The 14,665-nt window shown below is 56.2% G+C and overlaps 1 protein-coding gene across 3 annotated transcripts in view; it reads right to left on the reverse strand.

Annotated features, from left to right (window-relative positions):
- Positions 1 to 3,574: 3,574 nt before the first annotated feature.
- NFAM1 (NFAT activating protein with ITAM motif 1) overlaps positions 3,575 to 14,665 on the reverse strand; it is a 92,295-nt gene continuing 81,204 nt past the window's right edge. For all 3 annotated transcript variants that reach the window (XM_032492355.1, XM_014567986.2, XM_032492356.1), the window contains 2 exons: positions 10,658 to 10,744; positions 3,575 to 9,276 (listed from right to left, as the gene is read on the reverse strand). In XM_032492355.1, coding sequence (XP_032348246.1) covers positions 9,217 to 9,276; positions 10,658 to 10,744 — 147 coding nt within the window. In that variant the 3' untranslated portion in view covers positions 3,575 to 9,216. The remainder of the gene's footprint in view (positions 9,277 to 10,657; positions 10,745 to 14,665) is intronic.

Below are 14,665 nucleotides of genomic sequence, written 5' to 3' on the forward strand. Positions count from 1 at the left end.
ATTATGTGGAAATTGAATCCCGTTTGCCCACCCAGTACATCCTAATGTCACTGATGCTCTATCTTCATTTCTGATTGATTTTCCCTGGCAGAGGCACAGAATTCTTTGCTTTAAGTGTCAGGCTTTCTCTGTCAAGTAGTTAATGACCTATAAAGCACTTAAAACGTACTGGAGGAGATGCTATTTGGAGGCACCCCGTGGTGTACCCTTTCCCATTGTCAGTAATCACCCCTCATTTATTTGCTCTTATTGGTTTGGAATTTGCTATCAGGTTTCCGTAAAGTGGAGCCCACCAGGAGAGGTCCAATTCCATTTGAGCCTAGTTGAATCCTAGGGTTGGCACCTAGGGGCAGCGGCAGCAGATGAGGAGGGAAGGGGCCCTTTCTTTGAGAGTCCTTGACCATGGGTGCACTGGTCACCTCTTGGCACACCTTCCCTGACTACATTCCTCCTGCAGCTGTGGCCACCACAGCCTTCTCAGTTTCTCCCCACCAACTGTCTGCCCCCTCAACCTGTCTCCTGAGTCCTGACCCATTCTCTTGGCTGCCTCTTTTGACACATCCCCCTGGTTGCCACCTGGATTTCTCCCCACATTGCTGCTCTACTCCTGTGCTTCTGGTTGTGTTACTGAAACCAGTCTCTGTCCACTGGATGGGAGCATGGACACTCCTTCACACTTATGCCCTGAGGCTAATAGGTCACCAGGTCTTGTTGGTCCCCTTCCCAAGTGGCTTTAGAGTCTGGCCCCCTGCCCCAACCTCAACCTCCTTGGTCTCAGTCTCAGCCCCAAAGCTTTTGCCTATCTCAGCAGCCTCCAAATGGAATAGGCCACCCTCCCCAGAACCACTCACTAGAGTTGCCTCCCAAAGAACAAGGCAGAGGATTTTGCTCTCCTGTTCCCCAATCTCTGCGTTCTCCTCAGGCCTCAGCCTGGTATCCAAGGCCCTTCACAACCTGGGCCTGGCGGCATCTCCCCAGGCTCCTCCCAGTGCCTCCCCTTTCTTGCCATCTCACTCCTTCTATCTTCGGGCCTTTACTTGTGATATTCTCTACCTGGAGTGGCCTAATCTTTCAAGAGTCCCTCTTCCAGGAAGCCTTCCTTGGTTTGCTCAGGCAAAGTTACCACCTTCCTTGAGGATCCCGTAGCCCTTCCAACAATGCATTTTTCCCGGGTTCCTTTGTCTGCCTGCCTTGTCACTCATTCAGGGACATTTACTGAGTGTCACTGGGAGAGCAGTTGTTGGGAGCAATAGCTCTGTTATCAAACAGGCCCCAATTCAAATCCAGCTTTGTCCCTTGCCAGTTGAGTGAACTTGGGCATTCACTGCCCCTGTCTGAGCCTCAGTTTCCTCCTCTGCCATGCCCTAGAGCTTGTACCTGTCCTTGGGCAACTGGAGGATGATGCCAGCCTGGTGAGGTCAGTGCTGGGAGAGAATGGAGAGGCCGAGGATTGGGGTGAGCACAGAGGCTGTGGCAGCAGCAACCCTCAGGGTCAGAGCCATGAGGAGCATCACATGGAGCACAGAGCAGGGGTGAGACACTGATGTGGGGCTGGGAGGTGGAACTGGCTCTTCCAAGAGGGAAATTATACTTGATCCCCAGGCCTGCTATAACCAATTACCACAAACTTGGTGCCTTAAAACAGTGTACACTTTTCCTTTTATAGTTCTGGAAGCCAGAAATCCAAAATCAGTTTCACTGAGCTGAAACCAAGATTTCAGCAGGGCCGTGCCACTTTCAGAGGCTTCGAGGAGAATCTGTTTTGTTGCCCTTTCCAGTTTTTGGAGCTGCATTCCTTGGCTCACGTCCCCTACATTCATCCTCGAAACCGGCAGTGTAGCATCTTCAAATCCCTCTCTCTGCTTCCATCGTCACGTTGCCTTCTGCCTTCTGCCTTCTGTCCATAATCTCTCTCTGCATCTGTCTTATAAGGACACTTGTGATGGTAATAACCCAGGATAATCGCCCCATTTTAAAATCCTTAATCACAACTGCAAAGTCTCTGCCATGTAAGGTAACATTCACAGATTCTAGATATTAGGATGTGGACATTTTTATTTCTGGACCTAGTCACCTGGTCTAGAGTCTCCCTCTCCGGGGGACGCAACTGCACAGACTTGTTCTAACAGATCAGGAAGGGAGGGAAGGTCTCTCTTGGCTCCACCCCCTGCACATGGCACCCCGCTCCCATAGGAAGCGGTGGCTGTGGGGCTTCTGGATGAAGGTGGGGGGCACTTGAAGTTGGGTCCTTACTGATTCCCAGGAAGTAGGGTTTTTTTTAAAAAGGCCTGAGAGCCTGAGCCTTCCTTAGCAACCCAGACACATTCAGGGTGGCTGTGACCCAGCCTGGACACGAGGGACGCACAGGGCTTCTTCAGCGCTCCTTCTCCACACTCCCCACTGGTCCCGCTGGTCACTCGGAAGGTCCCAGGCCTTCTGTGGTCAGGGCCGTCTGGCCTAGCCTAGGGGCAGCTGAGGCAGGAAGAAAGGCCGTCCTGTGAGATGAGGGACCACAGTTAGGACGTCGCTGAGTTGGCTGAGGCACCCCTGACAGTGACAGGGACTTCTGGTATCAGTCAGCAGAACTGCTCTAATAGGGCTCATGGCCCCTGCTGTGTGCTTCATGGGCACGGCACGTGTCATTGATGGAGCCAAACCTCTGACAGCCTCTGCAGCTGGGCGGTGAAGCGAAGGGCCACTGCCGGCCTGTCTGATGTGCCTGGGCTTTGCATCCAACAGCCTGGCACAGAGCCTGCCCCTTCCCATCACTCGGAAGGGGGCTGCCCTTCCAGCACCTGCACTCAAGTTGTCTTGCGTATCCCGGTGGTGTGGATGCAGCTACACAGCCTTCTCAGTTTTCACATATGTAAAATGGGTCACGCATTACTTAGAGGTTGCTTCCTGGAAACGGGGATAATCATTCTCTTTTTCAGCAAGAACCAGCACTAAATCACCAGCAAAGGAAAAGCTGCACTTACTCTTTAAACAAATGGCTCTTGGGCCCCTGCTATGAGTCAGGCAGAAAGAGAGACCAGTAAGCTGTTTGCCACACTCAGGAATCTCAGAGTCTCCTGCAGATGTGTGTGAACTGATTCAATGCAAGGAGGTCAGAGCATGAGAGCAATGAATAAACTGCTTGGTAGGGAGGGAGTTTTAGGAAAGGCTTCCTGGAGGAGGGGGCATTTGAGCAGGAATTCTGGCTCAGGTTCAGAGGTAGGGAGTTTGGCACCGTGGGGAACAGCAGCCATGACAGGAGCATGAATGGGAGGGACCTAGAGTGACTTTGGGCCAGTGGGAGCTGGTCAAAAATGGGACTGATGGACTCCATGAGGACAGCACTGTCTGTGTCTTCTCCTAGCCCCCGCATGGGGCCTGGCATGGAGCTAGACAGGTGCTGAAAGAATGAAGGGATTGTAAGAGCCCTGTGTACAGGGCTGAGGGTCAAACCTCCAACCTCTGGACAGCGGAAGCCGCTGTGAGGTTTTGCATAAGGTGTAAGGTAGGGGCTAACTCCATCCTTTTGCATGTGGATGTCCCTTTCTCCCAGCACTGTTAGTTCAAAAGACTGTTTTTCCTTGTTGAATTATCTTGGCCCCTTTATTGAAAAGAATTGACCATAAATGTAAGGTATTGCAGGGTTTTGAGAGGGGAGTAACGTGGTCAGATCTGTGCTATAGGAAGATGAATTTGGTGGCAGAGACTGGGAAGGGCTGAAAGGAGGAGGGGTCAGGGGAGAGACTAGATGAATGGGCTCCAAGGAGGGAGGGAGGAGGAACTGGGGAGAAAAACAGCCCCCAGGCCAGCTGGGGTCCATGGTGGGGAGCCAGGTACAGGGTTGTGCCAAAATGTGGCTAGTGGGGGCCTGTGGCACTCCCTGGGAAATTGGGGCAGGGTAGGCAAGGGGGTGACAAAGAAAAAGCCTGTGCTCCTCAGCCCCGCAAGTTCCCCAAAGTGGAAAAATTAAACCCTCTCCAGATACAGCCATTGCCAGTAGGTTTTCAGTAACGAGAGGATTGTAAATGCAGACAATGCCAATTACAGCAGCATTACCCCGGATTATAAAGCTTCCAAGAGGCGACTCACACCTCCAGGCATGCTGTGCCTGGAAATTTCCAGGGGAGGCTTGGGATCCAAACATCCAGGCTGCTTGAAGCCAGGCCCCACAGTGGGTGTGGTCTGCTGGGCAGGCCTGGCCCCATCACCTCTACTGACCTGCTTTCATTTCCCCAAGGAAATAGACCACTGAGGGGCAGGAGGACACCCTCCAGCCCCACTACTGGGGGCACAGAGTCCCCACATGGCTCTTTCTGCCCCCCTCCCTGACCCCAGCACACAGTTGGAGCCAGCCCAAAGCCATCCCTTCTAGGCTATATGACCTTTAGCCAGTTAGCTTCTTTGCTTTGGTAAAATGGGGAGATGAACCCCCAATTCCGCAGCGTGTTTTCAGGACTAAATGAGATGTTGTAGATACAGAGTCTGAGGAATAGAAACCAGTACAACCTCTGTGCATGATGGTTTAACGTGTCTGTTAAAATAGCAAATGTCCAACCCCTGGGCCTCAGAGATTCCTTCTCGTCATTTTCTGTGGAGAAAGTTTTGTAGATATGACCAAGGGTGTTCCCTGCAGCAACTTCTGTAAGGTTAGAAAATCATAAACAACTGAAAATGGCATTAATAGGGGCCTGATTAAATTAAGGTCCATCAGGCCAGTAGAATCCTTTGTTGTAATTAAAGAGTCTGGCAGCTCCTATCTGCTGTCCCAGGCAGATCCCCACCATGTGGGGCTGCATGAACAATGCGAGAGCGAATAACACCTACAGATGATTCTATTTAAGCTTTTCAGAGCCCCACGCAAGCACCATATATTTTATGTTTGTCTATATGCATATATGTATGTAGATGCAATAAAAACAGCCTGAAGAAAACACGCCCTAATGACCCAGTGGGGAGGGGACTGGAATGGAGGCTGGGAGGTGGCAGAACATCAGAGAACTTCATTTTGCTGCAGTGCAAGTGTTTTACTGACACACTTGCCTGCATCACCTGCGGAGATGAACACATACACAAAACACACGCCAAAGCCAAGTGCAGAGTGTAGTAACTGACAGCCTGACCCACGCGCTGTCTAGGCTCAGAGGCCATAATTACAACTGCAGGTAAAGGGAGACACCTAAGAAGGAAGGTGCCTCAGTGCCTCATGCCAGTGTCTCCAGCTCTTAGCGCCTGGATTCAGGTCTGGGGAAGCCCCTGAGGTGGGCAGATGACATCCCCTGGCACGTGGGAGAGACAGAGAGATACCACTCAGCCTGGCTGGGCCGAGGCCACAGCCCACCTCTCCTGGCTGAGCAGTCTGCCAAGAAAACTATTGAACTACATAAAAATCCATCCTGGAAATCCCAGAGGCATCCTTAGAACGGAGCATGGCCTTTAAATTAGAATGTAAAAAAAAAGGCAAATTTGCCTGTAACTTGATTTCAGGTTAGTGAGGGCTGGTGGCCAAAACACAACATTGTGCACGGCCAAGGCCCCCACGCCAAGGTCTTGCTATGGGGCTGTGAAGGGGACTCTAGTCCCATCAAGGTCTCCAGTGTAACCAGCATGTGTTCCCATGGAAACTCTGCTTCGTGCAATCCTCTGGAGATTATTTCTAAGGAGGGGATACCGATTCCCACACCCACTTTTCGTTCCTGGGTTTGGTTTCCAGGGATTATTTTCTCAAGCAAGTGCTGAGAGGAGCAGGAGTGGAAGGAAGGGATGGAGGCTGAAACCCTCCCGAAGGGGCAGAATGGGCCATTTCTAAGCTACTACCCTGGAGAGGTCAGTGGAGGCTGAGGGTGTCAACAATAGTTGAAATATTTCAGTCTCCCCGAGGCCCTGAGGAGGGTGGTGAGGGCATGAGGGTGGTAAGAAATCCCAGGTCAGCATTAGGGCGGGTCAGGCAGACAGACACAGACGCATCAGCTGAGACCCCTACCCTGGTGGCGTCTTGGGGCAGAGTTTGGACAGTGCCTTCAGGGGCTGCCTGGGGCTTCTGATACCTGCCCTAGGTCGGGGGTCACCCTCAGGATGGCTGCCATCCACCCTCTGGTCTAAGGCTCCCCTTCACCTGGGTCTTACCTGTTGCGTCTCAGCCTCCTTCCCTTGGGCACTCTTCCAGCTGGTGAAGCCCTTCTCCCTCTCTGGCTCCTTCTAAGGCCCCTCCTGGGCCGGGAACATCACACACACACACACACACACACACACACACACACACACACACACACACACATCCCTCTCTGCTAGCCTTGCCCCCACCCCCAGGTGCTCCCTGCAGGGGGCCACAGAGCAGAGGGGGTTCCCCCCACCCAGAGAGTCCTGCCCCTCATTTAGCACATTCCAGGCTCCCTCTGAGCTGCCCTTGGCAGCAGGCAGCCTGTTTCTCCTGAAGGATGAGTAGAGGAGGAAACACATCCCCACTGAGCCTCTGCAGAGCAGGGAGTTCCCCATCTGTCCTCTCTGAGTGAGGCCCAGTGTCTTGATTGTCACTGAGTCTAAGGTTCAGATGGATGTGGCTGCTGTGGGAGGGCTGGGGTTCGAGAGAGGCCAGTGGCCACCCTGTCCCAAACAACCCCCAAGGGCAGTTCCTCTCGCTTCTCTCCCCCACCTACTCAGTCCATACAAGCCTGCCCTCAAGGAGCTCAGTTTGAGGCCCTCTCTGTCCCCTCTGCCCTCAGGGCCACCTGCACCCCCTGCAGTAATCTGCCATGCCTCACCCCTGCACCAGCCCATCTCCCCAGCCTCAGTCCTGGGGGCTAGGGGAATGGGGTGTCAGTCTTCTTTGCCCCACCCTGGGAGTCTCAGAACATTCTCCCCTGAGGGTTCCACGTTCCATCTCGACCCTCCTCCCCCTCCCTGCCTCTCTCCTTGCTCATTGAAGACCTCGGCCTCAGCCCAGCCTTGCCCAGAACCGAGATTAGCCATCAAACTGGAAACATCTGTGTCCACAAGAGGGGTGATGAGTCAGTCCCTGAGGGCCTCACAGGCCACACAGAGGAGCTGGGACTTTTCTCCAAGCGAGGTGGGGACTGTGGGAGGTTTGGAGCCAGGGGAGGGACCTGATCCTATGTAGGTTTCATCAGGATCCTTTGGCTGGTTCGTGGCGAGAGGACTGTGGGGGCAGGGCTGCTGTGCTGGGGCCTGGGCCAGGGTGTGGGGGCTGCAGTCCCTCCAGGCTCCCTGTACTACCCCGGGACCAGCTGGAAAAGAAGGTTTCCCAGCCTGAGGGTCTGGGGTCCAGGGGCTGAGGACGGAGAGGCCCAGGCCCAGCGAGGCAGCCGCCTCCTAGTCTTCTTTGGTTTTTCCTGAAGCGGCTCGGTGAGCCCTAAGTGACCAGTCTCCCCTCACCCCGACCTCAACCCTGGCCTCTGCCTCAGGCTGTTGGAGTCAGGAGCCTGGAGGACAGTTCTGCACGCTGAACAGGCGAGGAGCTCATTTAACTGCACCCTCCCCACGAGCCCTGTAATCCAGCTCAGGGTCCTTGCTGTGCGCTCGAAGGCCAGGCCTGGAACCAAGCTGGGAGGCTGCAGACTGTCCGGTGGGCCCCGAGGCCCTGTGCCGCCCCAGCAGAGGGGCTGGGACTCTTCCAGACATCAGTCTATGCCCACCCCAGCCCTTCTATTCCCATGGGAGGGGCCTGACCTGCAGAGTTAACGGTGCTGCCCACAAGCTGGTAGCTAGTGCTGCTCAGGGGCAGGGTTGGAGCCTGGGCCTTGGAAAAGAAGGTTTCCTGAGTGAAACCTTCCTAGGTGCCTGAGCCCCCATCCTCCCAGGCACCTAGGGGTTTGTGTGTGAGGGTACCTCAGGGACCTCGGGCGCAGTTCTAGGGGTGGGGAGGGAGGATTGGCCTGCCCAGTTCATAAACAAGCAACAGTGGACCGTGAGGAGGGGTTGGGGGAGAGCAGGAGAGGAAGGGTGCAGGGCCCGACAGCTCGGATGACCCACCCTTTGCCCTTGTCTGCCTGTGAAATAGGTGAGAGTGCGGAGCTGCTGTGAGGGTGACAGGAGGGGTAATATGAGCACCCGGAGCAGCAGAAATGGCTCAGGGCCAGACACTGAGGGGCCGCAGGGCCTGAGCTTCTGCAGCACAAAGGGACCCCTCCACCCACCCAGGGGAAGCCCCGAGAACCGAGCCATGCAGCTAGACTACGATGGAGAGGAGTGGCCTCGAGGCAGCTGGTTCTGGTACTGGGCAGGGAGGGAAGAAGCTGGCCTGGCCTCCATCCCCAGGGGGGCTGGGCTGGGGCATAAGGCAGATGAAGACAGAGGAGGTGGGTGGGGCCAAGATAGGCCAGATGGAGGGGGCTTTGGGGAACCAGGCTGTAGAGTGGGAGCAGGAGCAGCTGAGGCCCTGAGGGTGGGGAAGGTTTGAGAAGCAGGGGGTGATGAAACAGTTGGCACTGAGTGTAGAGGGCCAGGCCGGGAGGAAACAACCTTGGGGTCCTTGTTGGGGGAGGCAGAGCTTCAAGCCATTCAGCACCTGTTCAGCCGGACCTCCCCCTCCCCTGTCCCCAGTCCCCTGATCTCTTTCCTCAGCTGCTTGTGCCCGGCCCCTTCCCAGATCCCGGCCCCAGGTCTGATGACGGACACTAGCCACCTCCTCAGCCTCCAGCTCTGTCCCTGAGCCCAGCCCAACCTCTGCATGGTTCACTCTTGCCCAACTCTGTACCTCCCACTGCCAGCCCCTGCTCCATTCTGCAGGGCCACCTTGTGCCTTTGGCCCAGTTGGGCAGGGGGCACGGGGCAGGGGGCATCTGCATAGTTGCTCCTTTATTCATCTACTCCGCGATGCCTGTGCACACAGCACTGACAAGGGCTCCTGGCTGGAACCTCCTGGTGGTGCAGGCGGCTGCAAGGGAGCCTATGCCTCTAGAGAGGGTGAGGAGGGCTCTGGGAGTGGGTGGTGTCCAAGAGAGTCCTTGAAGACTGAGGGAGGGCCCGCCTGGCAGAGGGAAGAGCTTGGGCAGAGGCCTGGAAATGCGGAACACTCAGAGGGTGTGGCTGGGCTGCAGAATGAGTGGTGGGGGACCCCCGCCCAAGGCAAGAGGGCCTGGAATGTGAGGGCGAGGTGATGGGGCACCCCTGGGGCCTCACTGCTGGTGTAGGTTGAGTCCCCCGGAAAGAGAGGCTGCCCCAGGGCCTCTGACCCAGGGCAAGACCCGTGGGCCGGTGGAGTTGGTCCTAGAGATTTTCATAGACCAGGTTAAATTCACTGTCATCCTCAAATCTGCGCTGTTTCTCCTGGGGAGAAAAACAAAACAAAACAAAACAAAATAGTATGGAGGGAAAAGAACACACTTGCATGACTTTAGTTTTAGTCAGAGGCAGACACACAGATGGCTTCCCATGCAGTTTGACAGGGAGGTCTGTCCTTGTCCCCAAGTCCACCTCACCAGCCTCTTCTCCACCCACCCCTGCTCTCTGCCCTCCAGCCCAACGGGGCTTCTCTTTCCTGCCTTGGGCCTCCCCACATGCTCTTTTCTCCATCTGGGGTATTCCCCCATCCCACCTGTTCCCTGACTATCTCCTACTGACTCTGCAGGGCTTGGCTTAGTGTCCCGAGAGCCCCCTCCCCAGCTCTGGGCTAGTCCCTCCCTGGAGCCCACTCTTCACAGGAGGCTACAATGTCTGCATGTCTGTAAGATCAGTGACCCTGTTCCTGCAGACCTGAGTATCCTGGGGGGCAGGGATATGTCTAGGCATCTTGGCCAGGATCTCAGGGCCTGGCATAGGGTGGGCACTGCCTGGGATGGCCCAGACATCCGTGGGGGTCCCGAGGTGGGGAAGCCCTGCCTCCAGTCAGAGCTAAGTTCAGGAATGAGTATAGAAAGGGCTTGGAGAATAAGAGACTCAGCAAACAGAGTCAGCCTGGGCCAGGGGGGCCAAGCACCAGCCACCTCACTTCCTGATGGCTCTTCCAAGGTGCCCACCCACTGCCCGTGGGCTCCTGAACCCAGCCTTCACACTTTATGGTGTCCAAAACACTGGTGTAGATGTTACTTAACTTGGAACATTTGAATTCAGAGGCAGTTGGTTTTGCAGGAAAGTGTCACTCATCCACTTTACAGGTGAGCGGACTGCAGGTTTAAGAGAGAAGCGTGATCAAGTGACAAGTCTTAGCCTCCATCATGACAGTAACAAAGCCTTGTCAAGGCCAGCCCAGGCAGGTACCAGCTCAGACTCCAGCTCCTGAATTTAGCCAACATAAGCCTGGGGACAGCTCACACCCCATGCCTGATGGGCCAGTGTAGACGCTATACTGTGCCCAGTGGTGGTGGTTATGACTGCTCACCTCACACAGCGCCTACTGGTTCCAGAACAACATTTGATCCTCACTGCAAATCTGTGAGCTGAGTGCTGTTAGGCTCCTCCATATACGGATGAGGAGATGCAGGCACGGAGGTTAGCTCTGTGGCCAGGGCTGCACAGCTGGTAAGGGGTGGAGAGGGGTTCAAACCCACCAGGCCTCCTAACTACTAGGCCAGCTGCCTCGGGGAGATGGCTCTGATGCAGGAGCCGGTGGCTTACTCCCGTGGTCCTACCTACCCGCATTTCACAGATGAGGAGAGGGACAGATTGAGTGAGAGAGGGAGCCCGGCTTGCTGCCCCAGCCTCTGCATACCTGAGAGAGAAGGCCCTGGTTGGAGGACGGGCTGCTGGACTCCTTCTGGATGCAGGTGTAGACCTCGGTCTCTCGGCACTGCAGGTCCTGCAGGAGACGGGTGAGGGTCAGAGGGAGGGGAACAGAGGGGCAGGGCCCAGGCCCCAGCAGCCTGCTATACATCGCCCCGGGCCGAGGGAGCCCAGGGGACAGGCAAGCAGGTGAGGGGATGCCCACCTCGCCCAGCCTCACCACACACCGTCACGCCAGCACCTTTGCACCTGCCACTCTCTCCTGGAGCCATCTCACCCCTTTCCCATAGGTACAGTGAGACTCCTCTCTGTCTCCCCTGCTGCCTCCCTCATACCACCTCAAGTCTCTAGTAGAGCCTTGAACTTGGCTCCTGTGGGCTCTTGAGATCTCCACTCAGCTGGCAAGAGGAAGGGCCCAGCCTCATCCCACTAACCCTGCCTATCCATACGTTCTCGGGCACCTGGCAGCCAGCAGCCAGCAGACGTGACACCCATGGCCAAGGCTCCAATAGGATGCTCTGCTGGCATCTGCCCTCACTCCCCTGAGCCAAAGTCCTGCCCCTGTGAGGTTCCCACCCACCCATCCACCCTTTTAGACCTCTCTTGACCCCTCACCCCAGCCTGTGCACACAGATGCCCTAGGTACCCATTGGTACCTCTCCCACCAAGCTGTGCTCTGGGTCACTATAGCTGTGGTTGGCACACCTGGAGAACACCACCAAAAGAGCTATGATGAGGGGGCTCCTTGCTCACCTGTGTGTGTGTCTTAGGGTCACATTCACTTTTGGTCCAGCTATGAACAGCCTGAGCAGAGGCCTCAGGATGGTGGAAAGAAATAGTTTTGGAATCAGACAAGACTAGGTTTGACCCTCAGCTCTGACACAGGCCAGCCATGGGCAACCCCTGGACCTCTTTGTGCTTCCGTTTCCTCATCTGTAAAATGGGAATATTATACTCCTATTTATTAGAAATACTGTATTCCCAAAGAATTGTGCATAAAGGACTTAGCAATGGGTCTGGCAAATCTTAAGTGCTTAATAACTGTTGAATGATCATCTGTTGAATAATCGTCAAGGCATCAAGCCTCCCTCCCCTCTCTGTGGTCATAGCCTGGACCCTCCCTCAGACCCTGTTGGGCACCTGGGTCCCAGTCAAGGGGCAGAGGATGCTCTTTGGGGGTTGTCGGAGCAGAGCCACTAACAGCCTAAGCAAGAGGCAGGAACCTTTCCTTCCCACGTGTACTTGTCATATGGATGCCGGCTCGTTGCCAAGGAGGTGGTTTCCCTGGCAACAGGCAAGCAGGGGTTGTTGAAGCAGGCTGGAGAGACAGGTGGTGCTCTGAGGCAAGAGAAGGGAGGGGAGGTGGGGAGGGGTGGAGGGAGTCTCTGAGAGGCAGCGGGGCATGAAAACCTGTGTAATAAACCATTTGGCACTTGGGAGACCCTTACTTCAAGGGCATCAAACACAGAGATGGCAGGGCTGCCATAGGGACCAATTCAAGGGGACTGTGAGTGAGAAAGAGGGTAAGCCTTGGGAAAGGGGCTTCTAACCTGCCTCTGAGTAGGGAAGGGGGCAGGGCCACCCCAAGGAGGAGCCGCAATTCCAGTGGAAGGCATCTTCCAAGGCCTGCTCTGGCCTGTTAAGCCTTCACACCTGCCCAGAGCACCAGCCACTGACAGCAAGCCTGGCCCATGGGATGGGATCTGCTCCTCAGCAGCCCTGGGCCCCCACCCTCAGTCCACCCTGACCTGGATCTCCACAGATCTGACATCCTCCCAGGTTGGACATCTCTGATCACAGAGAGAAGGGAGGAAAAGGTCCTCCTTACTGACATCTCAGCAGGGGAGCAGAACTCAGGTCCCACAGGTGGCTCTGTTCTCTCTCATGTCCAGACCCCCACCACATATTAGCCCAGAGAGGCCCAGAGATGTCTCAGGTCACACAGGCCTCCTGCCCTCAGCTGCATGTGCTCCCAATGGCCTGGGCATTGCGGCTAAGGGATTCCCACGTCAGAGAATAGTACCTTGCCTGGTACCCCGCAGGCTTCTGATCCACACCGTGGGGTGAGTGGGAGCCACTGCAAGGCTGAGGGTAGGGGAGGCTGCAGAGCTTGCTGCCAATTAGCAGCTGCTGAGCGAAGCCTTTGACAAGTCCTGACCTGCTGGGCTGCATTTGCATGCAGGGTGTAGCCTGCATCACTAGGCTGTGAAATGCAGGGCGGCCTTCTTGGCCTTCCTTGGTGGTGACGGGACTGCCTCTCTCAGGGTATGCCTGCAGGGAGAAGGCCAGGCCTCTGAAATGGGCTGGGCTGGGCTGGGACTGTGCTGTGTGAGGGCTGAACTAGACAGTGCTGGCATGTGCTGTGCTGTGCTTTCCTCTGTCTGAGCTGGGCTGTGCTGTTCTGCTCTGTGCTGTGATGGGCTGGGCTGGGGCTGCTTGTCTGGGGCCCAGGCCCTCGGAGCCCTTTGCTTCCTGCTGCCCAGTATGCGCAGTGGTGCTGACGCAAGTGTTCAGCAGCCCTGGCCTGATGTGTGAAGTCAGTGCCGAGGCCTTTGTCCAGGCCAGCCGAGGCCAGAGCTGAAGTCAGCTGCCCTGGGCCAGGATCTAATATGAGGGTCCTGGACACTGGTCCCCCTGTAATACCCACCCCCGTGACCAAAGAAACTAAAGAGCTGTGCTGTCATGGGCACCTGTGAGATTATTTGCATGACACCCTCTGGGGGCAGATGGGTGAGATCTGGGGGCGTTGCTGAGAGAGAAGCGGTCGGTACTCAGGAGAGAAGGGGCCCCACTGCTCTAGGGCAAGGCCCGGCATGTCTAAAGTGAATGGCCCACTGCAGGGACAGGAGTCCAGGGAGGCAGGGCCGGGATAGGCCTCCGATGAAGGTCCCTCGTGCTAGGCTGAGAGGCTGGCAGTGGGGAGCCATCTGAGGTTTCTGAGCGGTGTGTTAGGAAGGCCTCTCCCGCTGCGGTGAGGAGGGGGCGGGGCTGGAGGCTGAGGGCAAGAGCAAGGGAGGGCGCTGGGCCAGGTGGAGGCTGGAACAGGGCTGAGGGGAGGTGCCCAGATGCTTCTAGGGAGAGTGAAACCACAATATTGGCCCCACATTCACCACGGGGTGCCCACTCTGTGCCCAGCCCCGAGTCCCAAAGAACTCCGGGCACCTGGGGCCTAAGAACAGACCTCTGCTCATCGCTGAGCACCTACTGTGTGCCTGGCACTGGGCTGGCGTGGAGGGAGGGGCCCCAGACAGGCCACAATCACGCAAGTAAATAGTATTTGTAGGGGCCACCAAAAGACACAGAGAAGGAAGATACGGGGGTTGGATCCTAGAGGTGGGTGAGGAGGTCAGGAAAAGCCTCCCTGCGAAGGCGCCCTCTGAGCAGAGAGCTGGGGAGTGAGGGAGCAGCCCCATGGACAGCTGCAGAAAGGACACTCTGGAGCGGAGGGCACAGCCAACAGCAAGGCCCCGCAGCGGATGGTGTGCAGGGCAAGCCCGATGCATTTATAGAACAGCAAGGAGGCCAGTGTGACTGGAGCAGGTGAGTGAGAGGGAGAGACAGTGAGAGAGCTCTCAGGGGCCACTGTCAGGGCTCTGATGTTGACTCTGAGTGAGACAGAAACCTTTGAAGGACCGTGGCAGTCTTGAGAATGTGATTTGCAGACCTCCAACTCCAGGGATCAGCACTGACCAAAGGCCCCAGCCTCTGTAACCCATCAGAGGCACAGAGGCACAGAGGCACAGAGGCCACACACACCACGGGCTACCCTCCAGCCAGCGCTGAGCATGGCAGGGATGGCACCACAGCCTCCCACCTGGCAGACCCAGGACTCCTCTGATTGGGCGCTCCCGATGGCCTTGCTGAAGCTTCCCTTGACTGTGCGGTGGTCAGTGCTTCCCCTCTGCCTTCCTTTACCCTTTCCTTCATCCAGGACCACATCTGCATCAGTCTGACAACTCTCCCAGTCTTTTCCATTTCTCTCTCACAGGTGGTTTCC

Source organism: Camelus ferus, chromosome 12 (genome assembly GCF_009834535.1).
Source record: "Camelus ferus isolate YT-003-E chromosome 12, BCGSAC_Cfer_1.0, whole genome shotgun sequence".
NCBI lineage: Eukaryota > Metazoa > Chordata > Mammalia > Artiodactyla > Camelidae > Camelus > Camelus ferus.